Here is a 27931-nt window from a genome sequence, read left to right as displayed (position 1 = left end):
CTCCTGAGAGCCAGGAAAGTGAAAGTTTAGCTTTTATACATTAAATAATTGTCTTGACTGGAAACAGCATAATGCAGTTTTTTCAAAAACAGTTTTTTATTTGGTTTTGTAATGAAAAATGTACATGTTTTACATTCATATGTATATTTAACATTTTACAGTGTTTTTTTTTTCTACTTTTCTTTTCTAGAAAGAAAAGAACAAGACAATCTATTTGTACCTTTATATTATTTTATATTTCCAGTGCCTTCACTTCTTGTTTTCTTATCCTTTTATTTATTTATTTTTTCAAACAACAAAACAATAAAAATAGAATAAAAACAAAGGTACAGTTTAATTTTTTTGTCCTTTGCAGTGGATAGCGTTTTTTATTTTTATTTTTTTTTAAGTAAAGCTGTGAATCTCTTGTCCCCTACAGAGGACACACATATATTGCTGGGTCTCAGAAGGATATTTATATATATGTCACAGTAGAGATTGAAATCCAGTAGGATTCCTAATCCTACTAGGACAGATAATAATTTTAGTAAGACATTAGGATCTGAAGATTGGAATTCCAATCTGTCCTAGGAGAATTTGCAATCCTACTAGGACAGATTGTAATTCTATTTGGAAGTGGGATCTGAAGATTGGAAAAATACGGCAAAAAATATAAGAATTCTGTCAGGACAATCTCGAATTCTATTAGGAGAATGTCAGATTATATCAAAATGTATGGAAAATAGACTGAATCATTTCACAGCCAAAATTCCAGTCAATTTCAGCATAGGTAAGCATACAATTTCGCCATCACTATTCCATCTGAATTATTTTCATATCTGTCATATCTATATCAGTGTAAGGAAAAACCTTTGTAGTATTACTTGTTTGAAATTTTGAAGTTAGCTGTAGACTAATGTTAGTGTCACTATTGAGTAGTATGTAGCACATTTAAGTGTTAGAAAAATAACTGACAAAACCTCTGTAGTATTACTTGTTTGAAATTTTGAAGTTAGTACTATAGACTAAGGTTATTGTCACTTAACTAGTGAGTAGTATGCAGCACATTTAAGTCTTAGAAAAAGTCTTTGAAGCTTAGCTATAGAATATTAGATTCAAAGTCTGTGTAAATTCTGAATAAAGTCATGGTTTGTAAGAATATTGTTGTTTCTTTTACTTTTAACCCTACCATCTAGACCAGGGGGCAGCAAAATGCCAATGCCAACTTTAACGTCGTACATTTTCTGAATGGCTTGGCAACAATTAGATAATAATAAAATTGTATGTTGCCATGGCAACGGGTTGTTTACAGGTACGTTTTTCAAATTCTACCGATTTCTGAATACAAATGTGTCTCATTTACATACCAATGACAGTTTCAAACGGCCATTGAAAAAGGTTGGACCACATAGGACAGCTGGCATCCTGGTTACAATGTGTACTGACCTAAGGGCCATATACTGGATCTAAGATATGAAAAGAATTCAGATGGAATGGTGATGGCGAAATCGTAGGACAGACTGAAATTCCAAAATTCCAATCTTCAGATCCCACTTCCAAATAGAATTACAATCTGTCCTAGTAGGATTGTAAATTCTCCTAGGACAGATTGGAATTCCAATCTTCAGATCCTAATGTCTTACTAAAATTATTATCTGTCCTAGTAGGATTAGGAATCCTACTAGGACAGATAGTAATTTTAGTTTGTCCTAGGACAAACTAAAATTGCTATCTGTCCTAGTAGGATTAGGAATCCTACTGGATTTCAATCTCTACTGTGACATATATTTATATCTTTATATGAAAATAATAATCACTGCTGAACGGCTTCTACAGGAAAACTCATCATCAGTTTGACCTCTTTTCAAATTACAAAAAATGTTGTAAATTATATGAAAATGGCAGATTTGCGCAGTAAATAAGTTGTTTATACAAAAAAGTTCAAGACATGTTACGTAAAATGGGAGGGTCACACAAAACCTTTCTATTTCTAAATTTTTTCCAAACATTTTTAGGCTCATTTCTGGTTGCGTCTTCATACAGAGACAGTAAAATCCACGTGTAAGTTTGTTATAACTTAGCAGAAACAACAAATCAACAAATCTAATCATATCCTGAGGCTCTTACACAGTATTGTGGGATATTTGGATTCTTCAGTTCAACAGTTTCCACTGACTTCTTGCAGGTTCTACTGGGTCTAACGGATGAAGATCTGGAGCTGGGTTTAGGAGTCACCAGTTTAATGCATCGCCGTAAACTCCGTCTGGCCATCGAGGATTACAGAGAAGCAGAGAACGGCAGAGGGTGAGGAGAATGTATTTAAGTTTTATGTAAACAGGAAGGATGAGCTAAGAACCTGTAGGACCAGAACGTCTTTACCAAGAACCAACAAAACACAAACCACAGTGAAATAAGTAAAAACCAAGAAGCAGGTTTAACCTGACTGATCCCCCCTCGGTCCAAGACTGAACGCAGTAGGAGGTCCTTCCTGCCTGCTGCTATTAGACTTTTTAATATCGCTGTGCGATAAATTATTATTGTATGCTGTGCATACTTAGGTGTGTTAGGTGTTTTAGGTTATTGTATTATATACATTACTTGTATTGTACATATAGATAGATAGATAGATAGATAGATAGATAGATAGATAGATAGATAGATAGATAGATAGATAGATAGATAGATAGATAGATAGATAGATAGATAGATAGATAGATAGATAGATAGATAGATAGATAGATAGATAGATAGATAGATAGATAGATAGATAGATAGATAGATAGATAGATAGATAGATCTTTTATTCTGTTTATTATTTATTTGTTCCATTGATGGCTGTTTGTGGGATGTTCATGTGGTGGGTCAGAGTGTTTTTCTTCTTGTACTGCTGCTGTTGTAACAAAGCAATTTCCTGCAAAGGATCAATAAAGTGTCTATCTATCTGTCTATCTATCTATCTATCTATCTATCTATCTATCTATCTATCTATCTATCTATCTATCTATCTATCTATCTATCTATCTATCTATCTATCTATCTATCTATCTATCTATCTATCTATCTATCTATCTATCTAACCCTTTCATGCATACTGGTCACTACAGTGGACAGCTATTCTGCAGCTGTTCTCTTGTATATTCATGTATTTATTTATTTTTATTTTTTTTTTACACATATCTTTATTAAAGTTTTAAGACACTGCATATCTTTTCTGACATGAATTGGTAACATTATGTAGATCTCTCCTGAGCATAAACCCCCAGAATCACAAGCCCTCCCCATAGTTTTCACACAATTTATCAGTAAATACATGTTTCTGTGCATCAAAAATTAAACATGTGGTGTCCAGCTGAGTGGACATTTTTGCAACTTCATGAAAAATAGATTCATAAGAATTTTTTTTTTTTTTTCATTATTATTTTTTTAATGTATTTTTTTTATTATTATTTTTATTTTATTTATTTTTTAAAATGTATTTTTCAGAAGAAAATTTTCAATCGCATTGTTTTTTTCATGCCTAAAGAGGAATAAAAACACTCAGGAAAAAATGTGATTAAGGTTCTCATAATTCGTGCATGAAAGGGTTAAGTGAAAACTCCCTGGATGTTTTTGTTCCAGTCCAAACCGGTCTAAAACTGACCTGAACCTGTTGAAGGTTCAGTCTGCAGGTAGACAGGGTAGACCATCAAACACAACCATACGACAATAAATGATGAGTGAGGACCTTTAAAGAAAAGTCTCCATGAACGATGGAAACCAGCATGTTCAATGAACTGCAGTGTACAGTAGTGTTTGAGGGCCATCTGCTGGTGAAGGGCAGGAAACACAGATATGATAGAACAGTTTGGATCAGTCTATGACTCAGAAAAGGTTACCTGTCATGTTCAGGTGGATCACACATATTCAAACACTACAGTACTTCCATCTGTCTGTAGTACTTCCACTGTATACTATATTCACAGCACACCCGTCTGTTTATACGTCTGTAATACTGTTTTATCATAGACATACTGTATACAGTCACGGAAAAAATGATTAGACCATCAAAAGTCCTCAAAAACAATGATTATGTAATCCAGTACTAACTCCTGTGTGTATCATGTGACTAAAACAGACAGAAAAGAAAACATGGAATGTCTAAAAGCACTGTTTTTGTCAGTACAATGACATAGATATTGATGGAAGAACTGAAGTGATTTTGGTTTTTATCAAGAAAACATGGAAAATGGATAGATATCAGCTCTTAAATTAAACTACTATGAGCTATTTTTGTTGTTCTCATTATATTTGTCCAAACAAATGTACCTTTAGTTGGACCAGGCATTAAAATGAACAAGAAACTGAAGAAAAGGGTGGTCTAATCATTTTTCCACGACTGTCTTCTCCACTTGATACTTACTGCACTTGTAGTTAAATACTAACTGCATTTTGTTGTCTTATACTTGAACATGTGTAATGTAATGTAAATGTAAATCTAAAATGAAGGAATGAATGAATGAATTTATTTCAAACAAATGTGTCTAAAATTGAGGGGAACAAAAACAAGAGGATAGATAGATAGATAGATAGATAGATAGATAGATAGATAGATAGATAGATAGATAGATAGATAGATAGATAGATAGATAGATAGATAGATAGATAGATAGATAGATAGATAGATAGATAGATAGATAGATAGATAGATAGATAGATAGATAGATAGATAGATAGATAGATAGATACAAAATAATAATATAACCATCATCAAATTATAATATGAACAAGTTTGAAAAAGCAGTGGGTAGAAGTATGCACCTTTCTACTCACTATGGTTTATATATCTATGTATTTACTATATAAATATCCATATACTACATAATTATCCATACATACATATATATATATATATATATATATATATATATATATATATATATATATATATATATATATATATATATATATATATATATATATATATATATATATATATTTTTTTTTTTTTATATATATATATATATATATATATATATATATATATATACACACACACACAGGGTGGGGAAGCAAAATTTACAATATTTTGAGGCAGGGATTGAAAGACAGTGTATGACCAATTAGTTTATTGAAAGTCATGATAATTTATTTGCCACAAGAAAATTGACATAATAGAAAATGTTTTTATTCTAGTATCTTCCAGACTTTCTCGTAATAGTTTTGCTCATAGTCATTCTCTTCTTTCCATTATAAACAGTCTTTATGGACACTCCAACTATTTTTGAAATCTCTTTTGGTGTGACGAGTGCATTCAGCAAATCACACACTCTTTGACGTTTGCTTTCCTGATTACTCATATGGGCAAAAGTTTCTGAAAAGGTATGGATAATAGTGTTAGGTGTGATTATGACATCAGTATATGTTTGGTTTCAAAACAATTGACGTAGTGCCTGCTGAGAAAAAACAACTAAATGTTCATTGTAAATTTTGCTTCCCCACCCTGTATATACTACATGAATATGCACATTAATAAACATATATGCTACACCCATATAAATATATAAAGCATACATAATACATAAATATCCATGTTAATAAACATATATACTACATAAATATCCATATTAACTTATTGTATCCCATATGTTTAGCCATTTTTATCCCTATTTTATATCTAAGATAATCTAATATAATCTGTTAGTCTCCATGCAAAAAACAGAAATAGAACCAAATGAATAGACATTGAATAATCTTAATGTTATTAATGTCGTAAGTGGTGTTGCTGCTGTTTATCTTCTCATAAAACAAGACACTTTTCACTCAGTCTTACTTTCTGCACCCACTGAAGCTTCATCCAGTTAACAAAAGTCATTCATAAAACATGTCATGTGTAATATTGTTCACTGGAAAGCAAGTGATGGAGGAAATCATTGAATAAAAGTAACATAGGGTCCATGAGAAGGACCACTGCAAGAATATTTTACAGTTCATCTTTGAATATTATAGGTTTTAAAATAAAATTTAGTAAAGTTTGGATATGGACATGCCACTTACACACACAACTGGGCGTTTGTCCATTGAAGTTATGATTTATCCATTGGACTCAGTTCTAAATACCTCATTTATTTGTCTTCCTGGTTTCCAAAGCTTAGGCCTGACTCATGTCCACATCATCCCCCATGAAATTACCATCATCCACAGAGGATCTCTGATGTGCCTTCAGTGTTTACTCAAGGAGAAGTTTCAAAGTTTGACTCATATAATAATCCAAAACAGGAAGAGTAAAACAATAAAACTAAATCAGTCAAATAGCTTTTTGGCGAGACTTCATAACCTACATATGTAACTTTTAGCTTCACCCATATGTAATAAAAACACCTGCAGAGAACAAAGAAAAGGACGAATGTAAAACAGGTCAAGGTCTGCTGTGTGGGCTGGAATGAATTTGAATTTTATTACATATTATTCATTAATCTCAGCCATAAAGGATCCGAGTCTAATCCAACCCAAACAGAGCCTACTGAGGCTACGTTCAGACTGCAGACACTTGTGGCCGAATCCCATTTTTTAGCCCATATGTGACCTGTATCTGATCTGTTCAAGACAGTTTGAGCAGTACAATCCCATCTTTTCAAATCCGACCCAGGCCACTTTCATATGTGGTCTGAAATCTGATACGTATCTGATATTTGCAATGCGACTTCAGTCTGAACGGCCAGGTCGCATTTATCCGACCTTTATGTCTAGGGATGGGAATCGATAAGAATTTAATGATTCTGATTCCATTATCGATTTTACTTTTCTGTCCAATTTATTATCGATTCTCTGACTGATTCTCATTGGGTGAGGGAATAAAACGGGTTTGTTTGCATCAACTGTCTTTTATGTTTCCATGTCAGCACAGAAAATATAACACATACAGTATGTACAAATAATAATAACCGATGACACATGGCCCAGTTCGGGGGGGGGGGGTCACACCATACAACCGTACAGTGAAAGTGAAACTTAAGATGCTTTACTAATTCCCCTGTGTCTCCTGCTGTTGTGCACCTCATTCATTTTCCTTTTTTATTTGAGGGGGCAGGACATTTGTCCCCCCTCCCCCCCCCCCCCCCCCGGAACCAGGCCCAGATGATGCCCTGGTGATTCACAAGTGTCAGTAGCATATCAAACACATTCCTGCACATGAATCACATGCTGTGTGGACAAATATTTGAGCATACTGGAGGGATTTCCCCCTTTGAAGAAACAGAAGCTTTGGAAGTGTTACAAGTGGACCTGGTGGCATCTTTTTCCATGAAATATAGCCATGTGTTGGAGCATTTCTGCTTCGACGCCATGTTGGCTACATTCTAACCAAAACAATGCAACGTACACGTGATGTCATCACACATACGCAACGAAGGTGGAATCGATAAGCTGAATCGTTAAGCAGGCAGGTAAACGATTCCAAAGAATTGAGCCAGTGGCGATTTCTCACAGACTGCAAGGGAAGCTCGGCTTCCCCTAAAATTATGAAAATTAAATGATTAAATATGTTCGGTTGTGTTGACATTTCATTGACTACAAATGTGTTAGAACACGTTCATCTCACAGACGAGTTCGTTCAGAATCAGCTTTATCACAAATCAACAGACTGGATGTTGTTCACTTCTCATACATTCCCGTTGTGCTGTTTTCTCATTCGATCTCTGCTCAGTGCATTTGTCCGTAGACGTTCAGCGTCCATGCACTTCAATGGGACTGAGTGGAACAGTTTTTTTTCATTACCTCAAAAGTGGATGGTAATTGGATAGATGCCATGATATTGTCCCGCCCCTGGACACTCAGCATCTCTGGGGGTGAATGGAGCTGTGGGCGGAGCTCAGCTGGGCTGGACGCCGGGCTTCCATGTGCTGATTGGAGGATCAGTCGAAAGGCTGAATCCCGTTTGACTGACAGCTAGTTTGAGATCTCCTCCTTCACTGACACAGTTCAGTTTAATACTGTCACACATTCTGCTGTGAAATCAGAGAAACCACTATGAAATTACTTGTTCATTTCTTGCACTGTAAATAAAACACACTCATTGTACTTCCTTGTTTCAATTTAACACAATTTCAACGTTTTCTTGTTTACTTGGTACGATAAGGTCACTGACCATTTTCTTAAAAAGGAACGGAGGGACGAATTTATGTTTAAATTACCTGACATTTTTTTAATGTAAGCCGACAATGAGCTTCCCCTGTCTGAAAGACGAGCAGCCACCACTGAACTGAGCTACTGGTTCTTAAAAAGAACCAGTTCTCGATTCCCATCCCTATTCACGTCATTAAAACGCGACAAACATTACAATTCTCTGCCCTCATCTCATTTTCCCCTGTGGAGGCCACTAAAAATTTTGATATTAGACCAGGTCTTACTGTGGTCTTCTTGGTATATTAGCTGTGGTCCAGACTCAGATGTACAAAAACAGGAGACACTAGCTGTAAAACAGAAAACTCCTAAACTCAGTTGGGATTGAAACCATGCTTTTCAGCGTTTCATCTCAGCTTGACTCAGCAATTCACTTTGACAAAGCGCCAGGGGCTTGTTTTAGAACGCTGTGTGGTGTTCTGTGTACTGATCTGAGTATTTATGGGTTGAAACTCACCTGTTACCTCAGAGCACACTGTTGTCATTAGCTTTTCCTTTAGTAAATCCTGTCTCGGCAGTCTCTCTCTTTTTTCTTTTTTTGCTCTAAACAACAAGAATTGCTTCCATTCCATTCCACTCTAATAAATACCAGAAGTTCAGCTGTAGTAAATAACTCACTATGACTGTCCTTATTTGCATTTTAAGGCTCTACTTTAAAGCCTTAGTGTCAGTTACCGCAGAAGGACAGAGCGTACCGAGTTGTTGTTATCAAAAGGGTCTGAAGTGGCAGTTTCAGATTGTTGCAGATTACAGAATGCAAACATCTGCAAGTTGCGGCCACTGTTGATGCAATTCATTAGTCTGAACTTGTTTTGTTATTCTGACTTTTTGGCTCTAATTTTCAAATGCTTATAAACTAACAAATGCATAATTAGACCTCCTAAATCCTCCTAAATCTTTCACTGTTTCAATGTTTCACTGCAGCTGAAGAGATATATGGTGCAAATATAACCTGACGTGCCATAATGCTGCATTCCAGGCAACCCATAACTCCTGTTTTTCCAACCTTCTACCTGTGAAAACGCACTGGAACGGCAGTAAAACCCACAACTTCCCACCCGTAAAGTCGTACTACACTCAAAGAAAAAAGGAACGCACCATTTTCATTTTCTCGATTTTTTCAGAAATGTGACAGTTATTGCAAAATTGAAAACTACAATGAGTTCAGTACTGTTCTGAGTCCAAATGAAATGATTGTTTTCCTGGTTTCGGTTGATTGATTTGGATTAGCAATAAGAACTGTATTTGTGTATTCCTAACCCATGTCTGCTCATGAGTCAAACTCACAGATGAATTGGACCTCTCCTCAATTGTACACAACCATTCCCTATAAAAAGACACCAAAATGGAGCAAAAACACATTTGTCCACAATGCCACGACTACTGCAACCAAAGAGAGATCGGGCCGAAACCTGTCAGGGAGATGTGACAGCCGATTGTCACGGTCCTGTGCAGCGGTTGTAACACATGGTCAACCAGGTCTGGGACGGTGGTTGGAGGAGCCGGTGCTGTGGTAACGCTCAGCAAGGCGTCCAACGGTAGAGTGGTGGACTCCAAACACCCTGGCTACGGCCCGTCTGCTCTGTCCAGCTGAAGCATGCCAATGGCCCGATCTACTACATGGTACCGGCTCTTTTTGCATTTCCATTGCGAAAAAGGACCTGGAATCTGGTACCCAGTTGTAGTTTTTTGGTATCACCTCCGCCAAGGTTCCAAGACTGGGGACCAGATACTAAAACGTGACGTGTAAACACTGCAGACCACTGATTGGTCAGAGAGTCATCTCTGTGACCCACCGTTTTACAAAAAACAGATGCGGAAGTGGACTGTAAATACAGTACAGGCCAAAAGTTTGGACACACCTTCTCATTCTTTGCATTTTCTTTATTTTCATGACTATTTACATTGTAGATTCTCACTGAAGGCATCAAAACTATGAATGAACACATGTGGAATTATGTACTTAACAAAAAAGTGTGAAATAACTGAAAACATCTCTTATATTCTAGTTTCTTCAAAGTAGCCACCCTTAGCTCTGATGACTGTTTTGCACACTCTTGGCATTCTCTTGATGAGCTTCAAGAGGTCACCTGAAATGGTTGCTTAACAGTCTTGAAGAAGTTCCCACAGATGCTTAGCACTTGTTGGCCCTTTTGCCTTCACTCTGCGGTCCAGCTCACCCCAAACCATCTGGATTGGGTTCAGGTCCGGTGACTGTGGAGGCCAGGTCATCTGGCGCAGCACTCCATCACTCTCCTTCTTGGTCAAATATCCCTCACACAGCCTGCAGGTGTGTTTGGGGTCATTGTCCTGTTGAAACATAAATGATGGTCCAACTAAACGCAAACCGGATGGAATGGCATGTCACTTCAGGATGCTGTGGTAGCCATGCTGATTCAGGTTGCCTTCAATCTTGAATAAATCCCCAACAGCGTCACCAGCAAAGCACCCCCACACCATCACACCTCCCCCTCCATGCTTCACGGTGGGAACCAGGCATGTAGCATCCATCCGCTCACCTTTTCTGCGTCGCACAAAGACACGGCGGTTGGATCCAAAGATCTCAAATTTGGACTCATCAGACCAAAGCACAGATTTCCACTGGCCTAATGTCCATTCCTTGGGTTTCTTGGCCCAAATAAATCTCTTCTGTTTGTTGCCTCTCCTGAGCAGTGGTTTCCTAGCAGCTATTTGACCATGAAGGCCTGATTCACACAGTCTCCTCTTAACAGTTGTTGTAGAGATGTGTCTGCTGCTAGAGCTCTGTGTGGTATTCATCTGGTCTCTAATCTGAGCTGCTGTTAATTTGCGATTTCTGAGGCTGGTGACTCAGATGAACTTATCTTCAGCATCAGAGGTGACTCTTGGTCTTCCTTTCCTGGGGCGGTCCTCATGTGAGCCAGTTTCGTTGGAGCGCTTGATGGTTTTTGCGACTGCACTTGGGGACACATTCAAAGTTTTTGAAATTTTCTAGACTGACTGACCTTCATTTCTTAAAGTAATGATGGCCACTCGTTTGTCTTTACTTAGCTGATTGGTTCTCACCATAATATGTATTCTAACAGTTGTCCAATAGGGCTGTCAGCTGTGCATCAACCAGACTTCTGCACAACACAACTGATGGTCCCAACCCCATCAATAAGGCAAGAAATTCCACGAAGTAACCCTGACAAGGCACAGCTATGAAGTGAAAACCATTACAGGTGACTACCTCTGGAAGCTCATCAAGAGAATGCCAAGGGTGTGCAAGGCAGTCATCAGAGCTAAGGGTGGCTACTTTGAAGAAACTAGAATATAAGAGATGTTTTCAGTTATTTCACACTTTTTTGTTAAGTACATAATTCCACATGTGTTCATTCATAGTTTTGATGCCTTCAGTGAGAATCTACAATGTAAATAGTCATGAAAATAAAGAAAATGCGAAGAATGAGAAGGTGTGTCCAAACTTTTGGCCTGTACTGTATAGCGGTAGGTTAATCCACATGTTGACCGCCCGAAAACTACACCACAGTTGGTCGAGGAGATTCAGTCTTTGGTGGCCGACATAAAAATTCATCATGAGCTTGACAGGACAACACGCAACGAGCGAGTTTATCAGCAACTCTCTGAGCAGACGACACGGAAGTAACGCGCCACATTGCTATGACGACCAGGTACTCTAAAGTCGGTAGTATCTCGTAATGGAAACAGTCTCCAGGAATAGGACCTGGTACCTGAGTTGAGTTGAGCTAAGTCAAGTGGAGCCGGTTCCACGTAGCTGGGTTAGGTTCCAGCACCCCCACGACCCTCTCAAGGACTAAGCGGTTCAGAAGATGAATGAATGAAAACTGATAAGTATTCACTTGTTACTTAATATATCCACACTGGAATGAAATAACCAAGATCGATACCACTTTGGCTGTCAGCGTCAGAATATTATGGTCCATCAGCGTACATATTCATGGGTACATATTCTATGGAAAAAGTGAGAAACAAACTGAACCCAGAGTGAAATACTTGTCCTTTCCTCTGACCCAGGTTGTCCAAAGCTGCAGACATGGACCATCACTGGGTCGCTAAAGCCTGGTTAAGTGACGTGGGTTTGCCTCAGTACTCCCAGGCCTTTCACACTCACCTGGTGGACGGGCGGATGTTGAACTCCCTGACACGCCGCGACCTCGAACGCCACCTGAACATCACCAAGAAGTTCCACCAGGTCAGCTTACTGTTGGGCATCGAACTGCTGCACCTGCTCAACTTCGATAAAGAGGTGAGGGTGAACTTCCACACTTGTCCACATCGATACAACATCATTACGTTGCTTTGCGTGCAGGTGAAAGGTATAATTTAACAGACGTGTTTTTTTTGTATTGGTCTACAGGCGATGCAGGCTCGACGTTTGCAGTGCGAACTCCAGAATGTGGATCCGTTGGTTTGGACCTCGCATCGGGTCATCAGATGGGTCAGAGACATTGACCTCAAGGTACAAATGGAGAGTGACTGTATCATCAAAATGTATCATTAAGTGAACATAAAACAAACGTCATCTATCCAACTCCATGGGTTTTACTGGTGAATCAATGTTGTAGAAGATGACGGTGCTTCATGTTCACTAAAGAGCCTCTGAACATCCAAATGGGTCAAATCTGATGGCGACGAAAAGCAGACAAACCGCATTTTACCTGAATTATTTAATCACATTGATGGTTTATTCTGGGAAAAATAAAATCTTACCAAGTGTATTTTTCTCATTTCTAGTCCAAACATCTCATCACACTTAAAATCAGACATAATCACCTAAAGAGTAACTTTTCAGTGAGATATAAGAACCTATTTTTAGACAATAGATCTGGAAAATCTTATTTCAAGAAATTTTACCACGATAATTTTCACTTCTTCCATTGGCAGATTTTTTGCTTAATCAAGATTTTTTTTTTTTTCTTAATTCAAGCAAAAAGTGTGACAACCCCCCACACACACACACTTTCTCTCTCTTTTTTTGTTTTGCTTAATTCAAGATTTTATTCGATTTTTTTTTTTTTTTTTTTTTTTTTTTTTTGCTTAATTAAAGCAAAAAAAATCTACCAGTGGAACAAGTGAAAATTTTCTTGGTAAGATTTCTTGAAATAAGATTTTCAAAATCAAGTAAAATAAATTGATTTCATATCAATCCGACATTGACAAAGACGAAAACAACGGGAATTTTATCCAGAATTTTTATACATTTTAGCTACTTATTTAAGCACACAATACAGTTTCAGTTAGTTATTGTTTTTTCTTTTTAATTATAGTTTTTATTTATTTCAGTTAACAAAAATGTTTTTTCAATTCTAGTTTTCGTCATGTCGTTAGTTTTCGCTAACAACAATAACTTTAACACACACACACACACCAACAGACTCCATTTCCCTATGATGTGTAATTTGGTGAAGATTATGATGTGTTGGAATCCATTTCAATTCGACAAAATTTTTAACGCACTTTAAAACAACTGCAGTGGACCAAAGTACTGTACAGAAGAATCATTAAAACCAAAATAGAAGAATAAAATACAGAATAGATTAAAAGACATAGAACTGTACAAAAAAGAAAACTGCTGTACAGGAGAATAAATAAAACCCAAATAAATGACCAAAATACAGAATAGATTAAAGGAGAATAAATAAAACACAAAAAAAGAATAAAATACAGACTAGATTAAAGGAGAATAAATAAACCCAAATAAAAGAATAAAATACAAGAATAGATTAAAGGAGAATAAATAAAAGAATAAAATACAGAATAGATTAAAGGAGAATAAATAAACCCAAATAAAAGAATAAAATACAAGAATAGATTAAAGGAGAATAAATAAAAGAATAAAATACAGAATAGATTAAAGGAGAATAAATAAAACACAAAAAAAGAATAAAATACAGACTAGATTAAAGGAGAATAAATAAACCCAAATAAAAGAATAAAATACAAGAATAGATTAAAGGAGAATAAATAAAAGAATAAAATACAGAATAGATTAAAGGAGAATAAATAAAACCCAAATAAAAGCATAAAATACAAGAATAGATTAAAGGAGAATAAATAAAAGAATAAAATACAGAATAGATTAAAGGAGAATAAATAAAACCCAAATAAAAGCATAAAATACAAGAATAGATTAAAGGAGAATAAATAAAAGAATAAAATACAAGAATAGATTAAAGGAGAATAAATAAAAGAATAAAATACAGACTAGATTAAAGGAGAATAAATAAAACCCAAATAAAAGAATAAAATACAGAATAGATTAAAGGAGAATAAATAAACCCAAATAAAAGAATAAAATACAAGAATAGATTAAAGGAGAATAAATAAAAGAATAAAATACAGAATAGATTAAAGGAGAATAAATAAAACCCAAATAAAAGCATAAAATACAAGAATAGATTAAAGGAGAATAAATAAAAGAATAAAATACAGAATAGATTAAAGGAGAATAAATAAACACAAATAAAAGAATAAAATACAGAATAGATTAAAAGACATAGAACTGTACAAAAAAGAAAACTGCTGTACAGGAGAATAAATAAAACACAAAAATACAGAATAGCTTAAAGGAGAATAAATAAAACCCAAATAAAAGAATAAAATACAAGAATAGATTAAAAATAAGAATACAGTCTTTCAGTGCCAGAGGTTTTATGGGTAGAATGAAAGCTTTGACTTCGTTCCCTGCATAAAAACAATGTGTACTGCATTTGCTAATAAAAATGGAACCACATGCACTTGAACAAATTGACTAAATTTTAACAACCCAATAATCTAACATGTAACAGGAGTATTAGGGTTCAGTTCTGTGAGGAACGGTGCCTGTGCTGTTTATTCAGTGCACAGTCGTATAAAGCCTCTGTTGTTGTGCGTCTAAGCTGCTACCAGGTTCTTACAAAGCCCTGGTGATTACAGCCTCATGAAGGTGTTGCTATATGAATATCCCAGTCAACACTGCGTTCGGCTTCAACAAAGAGAAACACGGCTCTATTATGAGGCCTGAGCGCGTCCACCGACTGTAGAGATAAGCCCGTCTGGACCAACATCCTGTTAATATCCTCATGGGGGTGGAATTTATCCCGTTGTCAAACAGCAATAAATGAGTCAATATGGTCTTTGCCACAAATCATTTTAAGACTCCACTCATTATACTATATGAAACTAATGTGTTCTTTTCATGCCTCTGTCCAGGAGTTTGCTGAAAATCTGCTAAACAGCGGCGTTCACGGAGCCGTCATGGTGCTCGATCCCACTTTTAACACTGATACCATGGCAACAACACTCGGTATCCCCAGCAACAAGCACATGGTTCGCCGACACTTGATCGAAGAGATGAAAACTCTGATTGGTCCAGCGAGGTGAGTGGAGAAGCTCAATAAACACCATGACTATTGTTCTATTTTGATTGGAATAGTAAAAATCTGATGGATTTAAGAGGGATAATCAATAATAATAATAATAATAATAAACTTTATTTGTATAGCACCTTTCATACAGAAATTATAGCCCAAAGTGCTTCACATTGATTGAAAAAATACAATATTAAAATACATTAAGATTTGATTATACATCAAGAAATAAAATGAAATTTGAGAGAAATACAATAAAATAAAAATAAATATAAAAACCCCGCACATTAAAATATTTGATTATGCATAGAATTTTTGAAGTGCACGAAATAATATGAAATTTGAAATACAATAAAATAAAAAATAAAAACAGAAATACAATAAAATAAAATAAAAATAATAATCATTTATTATGTACACTGGGATTCAGTATCTGTCATTGTTTTGGTTTTTTTGGTCTTTTTGTGAATGACAAATGCATTACGACCCAGTTCTGCACCCACACACAAAGAAATGGTTTATATCAGGGGTGTCAAACATGCGACCCGGGGGCCAAATGCGGCCCGCCAAAGGGTTCAGTTTGGCCCCTGGGATGTTTTTGCCAAGTGCAAAAATGCCACAGTCTTGAATTGAATGAAGCAAAAAAAATTAAAAAAAATTTTTTTTAGCTTGAATTAGAAGTAAAAAAGTTAAAGTAAAAAAAACAAAACTTCAATTAAGCCAAAAAAAAAAAAAATCTCAAATTTAGCAAAAAATCTTGAATTAAGCCAAAAAAATCTTCAATTAAGTAAAAAAAATCTTGAACTAAGCCAAGAAAAATGTCAAAATTAACAAAAAATCTTGAATTAAGCTCCCCAAAAAATCTTCAGTTAAGTAAAAAAAAAACAACCTTGAATTAAGCCAAAAAAAATATTCAATTAAGTAAAAAAAAAAACTTCAATTAAGCCAAAAAAAAAATCTCAAATCTAGCAAAAAATCTTGAATTAAGCCAAAAAAATCTTCAATTAAGTAAAAAAAATCTTGAATTAAACAAAAAAAAAAAAATCTTCAATTAAGTAAAAAAAATCTTCAGTTAAGCCCAAAAAAAAAATCTCAAATTTAACAAAAAATCTTCAGTTAAGCCCCCCAAAAAATCTTCAGTTAAGTAAAAAAAAAAAACCTTGAATTAAGCCAAAAAAATATTCAATTAAGTAAAAACAAACAAACAAAAAAATGAATTAAGCCAAAAAAATTTAAATTAGGTAAAAAAAACAAAAATTAATTAAGCCAAAAAAAAAAAAATCTTCAATTAAGTAAAAAAATCTTCAATTAAGCCAAAAAAAAAAAATCTAGAATTAACATCTTAAAACGTTTGTCTTTGTTTCTCCTGGGATGTTTTTGCCAAGTGCAAAAATAACATTAAATTATGAAAATATTTACATTTACAAACTATCCTGTAACAATTAAATGTGAATAACCTGAACAAATATGAACAACCTGAAATGTCTAAAGAAAATTAAGCACAATTTGTACTATTTTTCTGCCTGTTCCTCAGTGTTTAGTGTCTTTGTAGATCTGATCCATAATGTACATGGACAAAAGAGAAGTGGAGGCAGAATATTGTTAAAATCGCCAAAATTATCAGTTATCATTATTATCGTGGTATTATTGAAATTGTGCTCAAGATGTTCAAAAAGTACTAATACACACACTGAAATAATTTAACCAAGTTGTATTTCGAAAAAAACAAACAAACAAATAAAATAATTGGCACAATGTACTTTCTGTTGGCAGAAACATTAAAGCAGGGGTGTCAAACATGTGGCCCAGGGGCCAAACGTGGCCCGCCAAAGGGTCTAGTTCGGCCCCTGGGATGTTTTTGCCAAGTGCAAAAATTCCACAGTCCTGAATTGAATTAAGCAAAAAAAAAAAAAAAAAAAAAAAAAATTAGCTTGAATTCAGGGAAAAAATCTTGAATTAAGCCAAAAAAAAAAAAAATCTTCATTTAAGTAAAAAATCTTCAATTAAGCCAAAAAAAAAATATCTTCAATTAAGTTACAAAAAATCTTGAATTAAGCAAAAAAAATTCTTCAATTAATCAAAAAAAATCTCAAATTTAGCAAAAAATCTTGAATTAAGCAAAAAAATTCTTCAATTAATCAAAAAAAATCTCAAATTTAGCAAAAAATCTTGAATTAAGCCAAAAAAGATTCTTCAGTTATGTAAAAAAAAAAAAAAATCTTGAATTAAGCCAAAAAAAATCTTTAATTATGTAAAAAAAAAATCTTGAATTAAGCCAAAAAAAAAAAAAAAATCTAGAATTTATTAAATTATTAATTTTTTTCTTTGCTTCAGTGCAAAAAATAACATTAAATTATGAAAATATTGACATTTACAAAGTATCCTGAAACAATTAAATGTGAATAACCTGAACAAATATGAACAACCTGAAATGTCTAGAGAAAATTAAGCACAATTTGTACTATTTTTCTGCCTGTTCCTCAGTGTTTAGTGTCTTTGTAGATCTGATCCATAATGTACATGGACAAAAGAGAAGTGGAGGCAGAATATTGTTAAAATCGCCAAAATTATCAGTTATCATTATTATCGTGGTATTATTGAAATTGTGCTCAAGATGTTCAAAAAGTACTAATACACACACTGAAATAATTTAACCAAGTTGTATTTCGAAAAAAACAAACAAACAAATAAAATAATTGGCACAATGTACTTTCTGTTGGCAGAAACATTAAAGCAGGGGTGTCAAACATGTGGCCCAGGGGCCAAACGTGGCCCGCCAAAGGGTCTAGTTCGGCCCCTGGGATGTTTTTGCCAAGTGCAAAAATTCCACAGTCCTGAATTGAATTAAGCAAAAAAAAAAAAAAAAAAAAACTTAGCTTGAATTAAGGGAAAAAATCTTGAATTAAGCCAAAAAAAAAAAAAATCTTCAATTAAGTAAAAAATCTTCAATTAAGCCAAAAAAAAATATCTTCAATTAAGTTACAAAAAATCTTGAATTAAGCAAAAAAAATTCTTCAATTAATCAAAAAAAATCTCGAATTTAGCAAAAAATCTTGAATTAAGCCAAAAAAGATTTTTCAATTATGTAAAAAAAAAAAAAAAAAAAATCTTGAATTAAGCCAAAAAAAATCTTTAATTATGTAAAAAAAAAATCTTGAATTAAGCCAAAAAAAAAAAAAAAATCTAGAATTTATTAAATTATTAATTTTTTTCTTTGCTTCAGTGCAAAAAATAACATTAAATTATGAAAATATTGACATTTACAAAGTATCCTGAAACAATTAAATGTGAATAACCTGAACAAATATGAACAACCTGAAATGTCTAGAGAAAATTAAGCACAATTTGTACTATTTTTCTGCCTGTTCCTCAGTGTTTAGTGTCTTTGTAGATCTGATCCATAATGTACATGGACAAAAGAGAAGTGGAGGCAGAATATTGTTAAAATCGCACTAAATTTTCTTACTTTTTTTAATTTAAATTTCAGTTTTTTCAGCGTTTTTTTTTTTTTTTTTTGATAGTTTATAAAAGTAAGTATTTTCATAATTTAATGTTTTTTTGTTTGTTTTTTTACACTGGTAGGCTTCAGTATTTTATTACAGAAATGGCAGCTCTGATGTTTAAAATGTGCCTCTAGGAATGTTGTCACCTTTTATCAGAGCAGGAAGGCTTGTGTTTAAGTTCAGATTAAATCGTAAACAGTCAGTTAATGACATCAGATCTATTCCATTCCAAATATTCGGCTCTGATATAAATCTTGACTAATATAGACTCATTATTAAAACACTAAAACACAGGTGTCAAACGTGCGGCCTCGGGGCCAAAACCGGCCCGCCAAAGGCTCCCATCTGACCCGCGGGATGAATTTGTAAAGTGCAAATTAGGGCATCGAACTCAAAAATAGTATCATTGTCACCAATAAATAATGACAACACCAATTTTTTCTCTTTGATTTAATGCAAAAAACATTAACCCTTTCATACATTGTAGTCACTCCCGTGGACAGTTCTTCTCCAGCTGTTCTCTTGTGTATTCATAGGTTTTGTTGTTTTAGTTCCATATGAGCCAACACAGTGGACACTAATGCAACATCCCATAATACACTGCAGTTCATACCATGACTGTAACTTTGCTGTTCTTGATAAACCTGATCTGCACTAACATGTTTAAGCGTAAATCAGTTATTTGTTAGACAAAAAGAGTTGTTTTTTGCATATTATATGAGGTAATAACTAGCATTAGAGTATGGTAAAATGTGAGAAAACATCAAATTAGCAGCCTTAAAAATGTTTTTATTTCATTGTTTTCATTTATCTTTCTGATATTGGGTTTTAAATACATATTTCTTTACTTAAAAATTTAAATGCATGGATATTTTTGTAACTCCATGTAAAAAAAAAAAAAACTCGATCACAATTTTTTTTATGCCTAAGGAGGTATAAAAATACTCCAGAAAAAAAAAAAAATCTTGACTAAGGTTTTCATAATTCATGCATGAAAGGGTTAAATTATGAAAATGTTTACATTAACAAACTATTCTTTAACAATAAAATGTGAATATCCTGACTAAATATGAACAACCTGAAATGTCTAAAGAAAATTCAGTGCAATTTTAACAATATTCTGCCTGTTACTAAATGTTTTGTGGCTTTGTAGATCGGATCTCTAATGCATATGTATAAATGATAAGTTGAGGCACAATATTGATAAAATTGTACTTATATTTCTTAACAAATTTCTTTTTTTTCAGGTTATTCACGTCTTTTTTGTTTGGATAGTTTGTAAACGTAAATACTGGTATAATTGAATGTTATTTTTTGCAGTAAAACAATTTGGAGTTATCATGATTTATTGGTTATCATGCTATTATTTAACTGGTCCGACCCACTGCAGATTAACCCTTTCATGCATAGTGGTCACTACAGAGGACAGCTGTTCAAAGGTATTCTCTTGTATATTTATAGATTTTGTTGTTTTAGTTCCATATCAGCAAACACAGAGGACACTTATGCATCATCCCATACACTGTAATTCATACCATTACTGTAAGTTTGCTGTTCTAGATAAACCTGATCTGCAGTTACACATTTAACATTAAAAAAAAAAAAAAAAACATTGCTAAATTTTATTAGACTGTAATTAACAATTTCATTTTTTTTTTTTTTAAACAAAAAGGCTGTTAAAATGTGAGAAAACATCAGAATAGCAGTATTAAACATGTTTTATTTCATAATTTTCACACAGTATATCAGTAAATACATGTTTCTTTGCTTCTAAAATTGAACAAATGGTGTCCAGCTGAGTGAACATTTTTGTCACGCCATGAAAAATAGGTTCATAATTTTTTTTTTTTTTTTTTTTTTTTCATGTGTAAAAAGGAATAAAAAGGAGATCACACACACATTTTTTGGGATTTTCCAAAACTTAAGTCTTTCTGGGAGGGAATTAAGGGGGAACTTTCTAAAATACTACACACTTACATTGAATTTGACCCACTGATTTTTATCTTTGGAGTGCTCCCTGCTAATTTTTTAAATAAGGATAAAGAATATCTTTTGAAAATTCTTGTCTTGGTAGCAAAAAAAATGATAACTGTATCCTGGTATAAACCACTTCCTCCAACAATAAATCAGTGGAAGGAAAGAATTGTGAGGGTCTATACAATGGAAAGAATAACAGTAAACCTAAACCTTACCACTGATTTGTTCAAGAAGAGGTGGAATCCTTTGATAACCCATTTGGATTTGATATTGTAGCATTGGAGAGTCTGGCACTGGGGGGATATTATTTGTATTTTTGTGTAGTTATTAAAATAATTGTAGGCAGATATATTAGGTATGCAAATAAGACCTTGTAACAGTACACTGATTTGAGGTACCGGTTTGCCGAGATGTTATGTTTATTTGTTTATTTATTTTGTTTTTTGTTTGGTTTTTTTTTGGTTTTTTATGTTATAAAAGATATGTAGCTTTCTACATTAAGAATATGTAAGGATTGTACATATTGTAAAGCTTGAAATATGAATAAAATTTTGTTCAAAAACAAAAAAAAAAAACTAGAAGCACTCGGAGAGCACAGACCTCCACCAAGGCTGATCAGTGGGCCCCCCCGTGGGCCCCCCCACCCCCGATCACCCCCAAAAGTTAATCATTTCTTCCTTATCCCATTTCCAACAAACCCTGAAAATTTCATCAAAATCTGTCCATAACTTTTTGAGTTATGTTGCACACTAACGGACAGACAAACAGACAGACAAACTAGAAAAGCACTCGGAGAGCGCAGACCTCCGCCAAGGTTGATCAGTGGCCCCCCCCGTGGGCCCCCCCACGCCAAGGAGGTTATGTTTTTGCCAGGGTTTGTTTGTTTGTCTGTCTGTCTGTTTGTCTGTCCGTTAGTGTGCAACATAACTCAAAAAGTTATGGACAGATTTTGATGAAATTTTCAGGGTTTGTTGGAAATGGGCCCCCCCCCGTGGGCCCCCCACCCCCGATCACCACCAAAATGTAATAATTTCTTCCTTATCCCATTTCCAACAAACCCTGAAAATTTCATCAAAATCTGTCCATAACTTTTTGAGTTATGTTGCACACTAACGGACAGACAGACAAACAAACAAACCCTGGCAAAAACAAAACCTCCTTGGTGGAGGTAAAAAGGAATAAAAAGACTCAGGAAAAAAAAAAAAAATCTTCAATAATGTTCTCATAATTCATGCATGAAAGGGTTAAATTGGGCTGAATGTGGCCCCCAGAAGAAAATGAGTCTGACACCCCTGCACTAAAGGGATGAAGTCTTGAACGCTAATAAAACACTAGAAGAGAAATTCCAAATCTAGTCCTGTTTGACCTGGTCTTAGGGATCAGAAGTTTGTTTGTAAATGATGCACAAAGGCGTGTTGTGGTGTGTTTTGTGTGTCCTGCAGGGTGGATTCCAAGCAGGATTATGAGCGTCTGGGTCTGGGGACACCACCCAGTCTTCTACGGCAGAACTCGCTGAGCAGACAGCCCAGCTCCTCCGGGCGACACACCGACGACGAGGGCTCGCTGAGGAGGAGGGCCGTCAAGGTAGGAACATATGACAGGACCGTCACATGTACCAGCTGGACTTCAGCACATGTTGAGGAAGATGAGTCAAGATCAGGGTGGGTCACTCTTAACCTTTACAGAGTCTAAGTGTCGCAATAACAGGTGAGACATTAAGGCGCTGTGGGATCACATCTTTATAGGTACTTTATACAGGGTGAGTCAGAAAAAACGCTCTTTTCATTTAAAGAAATTGTACCACTGAAATGGAAATGCTTATTTTTCTTTTGATTATACAGTCATATTGATGTGGTTATTGAGCATGTCTGGTGATTGAATCATTGATTTATGGCATAGCATAACAGAGGGAATGTCCATTGTTTATTGTGCACCGAAATATCTGCCAACACAGTTTATGCCACCGTGAATGAAATTGAAATTGTCAACCATTACAGCATGTTTACTCGCCATCAAAATGTTTTGTCTCAACTAAGTCGTCCGGCACGACCTTCAACCTGGCTACCATTCAGATTGATGCAAATCTGTGCTCGTTGTCGCATCTCTAACACAGCTCTTCTCGCCATTCGTGTTCGTCGTAGGGCTTGGATTTCAGCTGTGATGCGATTTCGGAGTTCCTGAAGAGTTTGTGGAACAGTCTGATACACACGGTTTTTAAGATACCCCACAAGAAAAAATCAAGGGGGGTCAAGTCCGGGGATCTAGGTGGCCACTCTCTCTCCTGACCCAAACAGACAACTCGATGAGGAAATAATACCTGCAATCGCTGTGGTCTTGCCATGATGAAAACTCCCTGGGCACTGTCATGTAGGCCTATGTCCTGAGTGTGAAAGCAAAGCCCCGACTCCTGTAATTGTTGTCAATTTCAAGTTTGTTCACTGTGGCATACATTGTGTTGTCAGGTATTTCAGTGCCCAATAAACAATGGACCTTCTCTCTCTTATGCAATGCAATAAATCTATGACTACATCACCAGACATGCTCAATAACCACATCAATATGACTGTATGGTCAAAAGGAAAATCAGTGTTTCTGTTTTAGCAGTGCAATTTCTTTAAATAGAAAGAGCGTTTTTTCTGACTCACCCTGTAAGTAAGTAAGTTTTATTTGTAGAGGACTTTTCACAGACGGGGGGGGTCACAAGGTGCTTTACTGTGCAGATATAGTTAAAAGTTATTAAAAATCAAATTATACTGGACCAAGATATTTCAGACTTTATCCGAAATCTTAAAAAAACAACTTAAACCAGATCCAGTTTTTGCTTTGTTTGGTGTGAAGCCGGCCGCTGTAGAACTTTCCAACAACCAAAACAATATGATATGTTTTGTGGTGTTGCTAGCATGAAGATTAATCCTATTAAATTGGAAACAAATAACTCCCTCCGCCCATTCAGCCTTAATGAGAGAAGTAATGAAACACTTACGATTGGAAAAAATTAAATTTTCATTAAAAGGGAAATTAAATGCATTCCACTCAACATGGCAACCTTTCATTGATTATTTTAATAATGCAAATGTGTAAACAACTTAGGATGGGCGATATATGATGTCCTCAGTTTGGTTTTTGACGTTCAGTGTTTGCTGTTGTGTGTGTGCTTTTTGTTTTACTGCATGTTCTCATTTTTATTGCATTGAGCACAATGAATGTACATGAACACGTTTTTGTTACTATGTGAAAAAACTCAATAAAGAGAATTAAAAAATAAATAAATAAATAAAAATACAGAGTAACATGCAGTTTTAAAATGCAATTAAACTCCAATTAAAATGTGATAAATACATAAAGTGTGGTCAGTTTGTAGCAGCTCTGAGTCAGTTGGATTTAAAATGCCTGCGTGAACAATAGTGTCTTAAAGTGTTTGCTTGATGTTTCTTTGTTCAATAATAGACGTGTCTTCTGCTATATTACAAGTATTTCTCTGTGTTTATTAACTAAAATCTGTGGGGCTGACCATGAAGAACGATGACCTGTGCAGAATCAGACACATTCATCTGCTGAATGGAGAAGGTTTTTCGGAAATCATGAAAAAATCCACCAGCAGGATCTATGATTACAAACATTTTGGAGCAAATCATAGTTGAATATGTAAATTTCACATGAGTGATATGGAAACATTCAATTCATTTCAGTTCAATTCAACTGTGTTTAATTTAAATCAGTTCAGTTCAGTTCTATTAAATTCAGTTCAGTTGAAATCAGTTCAGTTTTACTGATATGACCAAATATCCCAACCCTCCCAAAGTAATTGTAATCTGTACATTTTTCAACATCCTCTGTGCTTAAGCCCATGTGGTTTGCATGAGGAACCCAACCACCCCACCCCCGAAAAACAAAACAAAACAAAACAAAAAGACCTATACCTGGAACACTGGAAAAAATCAAAATCATGCCAAGTGTATTTTTCTCTTTTCTAGTCAAAATATCTCATCACACTTAAAATAAGATGTAATCACCTAAAGAGTAACTTTTCAGTGAGATATAAGAACTTATTTTTAGGCAATAGATCTTGAAAATCTCATTTCAAGAAATTTTACCAAGATCATTTTCACTTGTTCCATTGGCAGATTTTTATTTTTTGCTTAATTCAAGATTTTATTTATTTATTTATTTTTGCTTAATTCAAGCAAAAAATCTGCCAATGGAACAAGTGAAATTATCTTGGTAAGATTCCTTGAAATAAGATTTTCCAGATCTATTGTCTAAAAATGAGTTCTTATATCTCACTGAAAAGTTACTCTTTGGATGGTTATGTCTTATTTTAAGTGTGATGAGATATTTTGACTAGAAATGAGAAAAATACACTTGATAAGATTTAAATTTTTTCCAGTAAATAAAAGAAAAACAATGGTAGAAACCACAGGAAGAGACACAAAAGTCAGACCTTTCTCTAGGACTGACAGACAGTGTAATAGATGTTGTTATGTACAGATATTTGAATAGAAAATAAATACAGAACATGAGTGTAACCTGTTCAAACCAGTCTCTGATGAGGAGCACCCCTGATCAGAAAAAGGAATTTATGTGACTTCCACTTTTACACAGGAACCAGGTAGACCTCTAATTTAATCACCTAAGAAGCATCATCTACTATGACTGGAAAATAAAGCAGAGTGTCATCTGCATAGAGATGGATGTCAAATCCGTAATAGTAAATAGTTTACCCCAGAGGTGAAATATAAGAGGAGAAAAGCAGTAGGTGAGATAAAAATAACCTTCTTTAGAGAATGTTTGTCGTTCTGTTTCAGCCTCCATCAGGGTTCAGCCCTAAAGCCCGCAGTGGGCGGGACTTGAGTTGCCATAGCAGCTACGGATCACTGCCCCGTGAGGTACGAGACCAGACTCCGCCCAGATCCGAGGGAAGCCCGATCCGTGGTTACACCAGCATTGAGGTCACAAACGTGTGAGGTGATGAGGGAAGACCTTCAGCCCATCAAAATCTACTATGTGGACATTTGTGTTCCATGTGCAACTGAAGACGGAAGTGATATTTTTCTAAAATATGAGCCTTTATTGAGCAGATTGCACTTTTTAGAGCGAAAATATTCTAGAAGGAAAGTGGTATTTTGAAATTTTTGAGGGAAGAAGATTCTATTTCCTAACGCCACACTCTAAAATTAAAAAAAAAAAAAAAATGAAAGACTCAATTTATAGGATTATTTTTCTATTTCTTTTTGTGTAATTGGTTCTTTGTAAACCAGGATCCAGCCTGGTCTTGACCAGCTGTTACACACGAGCCGGTGTTTTTACTGAAGAAAAAGAAATATTACAATAAACAGCTGTTTGTATTATACAGGGTACTGGATGACAAAAGGACAAAAAAAAAAAAAAAAGATTCATACAGTGTAATTTTGTTTTGTTCTGCTCTCTGAATTACTGCTGTTTGTCATGCCTTGTCAGTGTAGCTGAGGACAATAGAAAAGAAATGAAAAAAAAAATGAAAAAAAGATGTTGGCTTCTGTAGTACATGTTTGAAAGTCATTTTTCATCTTGCACATTTACACTGTTGTGTCTAAACAAATGTAGCACCTTCTTCTGATGTTTTATACAGTGCAGTCGACCGGGAAGATAATCTGAACACTACCGACAAAAGATGACTTATAGAGCTGAGGTTTGGAGCTGAGAGGATATAAATATACGAAGAGCTGAGAGGGTTTCTCGAAATAAAATAAAGCTCACATCTTGAATTTTTTTGCTGTGTTTTCGTATTTTATGAGAAGTGGTTGATTTAAGTATAATAAAAAAATGTGATGTGTTTAGAGGAAAGAGTATGGACAAAACTACTGCAGATTCAGCTTTATGTCGGATGGATGGATGGATGGATGGATGGATGGATGGATGGATGGACGGACAGACGGACACACAGTTGGACAGATAAGTATGGATGGGTGGATAAGTGTATGAATAAATGGATAGATGGATGGACAGACAGACGATGGATGGATGGATGGAGACAGATGGACAAATGATAGATGAATGGATGGGCGGACGGACTTACGGATGGATGGATGGATGGACGGATGGATGGATGGACGGACACACAGATGGATAGATAAGTATGGATGGGTGGATAAGTGTATGAATAAATGGATAGATGGATGGACGGACAGATGATGGATGGATGGATGGATGGATGGATGGACGGATGGATGGACGGACACACAGATGGATAGATAAGTATGGATGGGTGGATAAGTGTATGAATAAATGGATAGATGGATGGACGGACAGATGATGAATGGATGGACAGATGGATGGATGGATGGACGGACACACAGATGGATAGATAAGTATGGATGGGTGGATAAGTGTATGAATAAATGGATAGATGGATGGACGGACAGACGATGGATGGATGGATGGATGGAGACAGATGGACAAATGATAGATGAATGGACGGACGGACGGACGGATCAATGAACGATGGATGGATTGATGGACAGACGGATGAACGATGGATGGATGGATGGATGGATGGACGGACAGACAGACGGATGGACAAATGATGGATGAATGGACGGACGGATGAACGGACGGTTGGATGGATTAATGGATGGATGGATGGTCTAAAACCACTGTCATTGATCCAACTCCATGGCTTTTACTGGTGAATCAATGTTGTAGAAGATGACAGTGTTTCCACGGTAACTACAGAACCTCTGAACATCCAAATGGATCACATCTGATGACCATGAAAAGACGACAAACTGTATTTTACACCAGTTATTTACATGTATTGACAGAATCAGTGGCTCAGTACTTTTACATCCCCAGACGCTTTAGCTCACTGCGGGTCTTAAATGTGTCAATCATGGCCTAATCTTAAATTTGTCCTTTTTAACCTTAACCAGTGCTAATACATCATTCAAATGTAATAAATAACCAGTACTAATGACTTTACAGCTG

General features: G+C 35.2%; 1 protein-coding gene across 2 annotated transcripts in view; it reads left to right on the top strand.

Moving 5' to 3' along the window:
* kazna (kazrin, periplakin interacting protein a) overlaps positions 1-26712 on the top strand; it is an 814799-nt gene extending 788087 nt beyond the window's left edge. For both annotated transcript variants that reach the window (XM_030138578.1, XM_030138577.1), the window contains exons 13-18: positions 2165-2283; positions 12154-12385; positions 12497-12598; positions 15331-15497; positions 22411-22552; positions 25774-26712. In XM_030138578.1, the coding sequence (XP_029994438.1) occupies positions 2165-2283; positions 12154-12385; positions 12497-12598; positions 15331-15497; positions 22411-22552; positions 25774-25932 (921 nt within the window). In that variant the 3' untranslated portion in view covers positions 25933-26712. The remainder of the gene's footprint in view (positions 1-2164; positions 2284-12153; positions 12386-12496; positions 12599-15330; positions 15498-22410; positions 22553-25773) is intronic.
* Positions 26713-27931: the final 1219 nt, after the last annotated feature.

The sequence above is a fragment of the Sphaeramia orbicularis genome, chromosome 7 (genome assembly GCF_902148855.1).
Source record: "Sphaeramia orbicularis chromosome 7, fSphaOr1.1, whole genome shotgun sequence".
Classification (NCBI taxonomy): domain Eukaryota; kingdom Metazoa; phylum Chordata; class Actinopteri; order Kurtiformes; family Apogonidae; genus Sphaeramia; species Sphaeramia orbicularis.
This window is presented reverse-complemented; position numbering and strand designations above follow the sequence as displayed.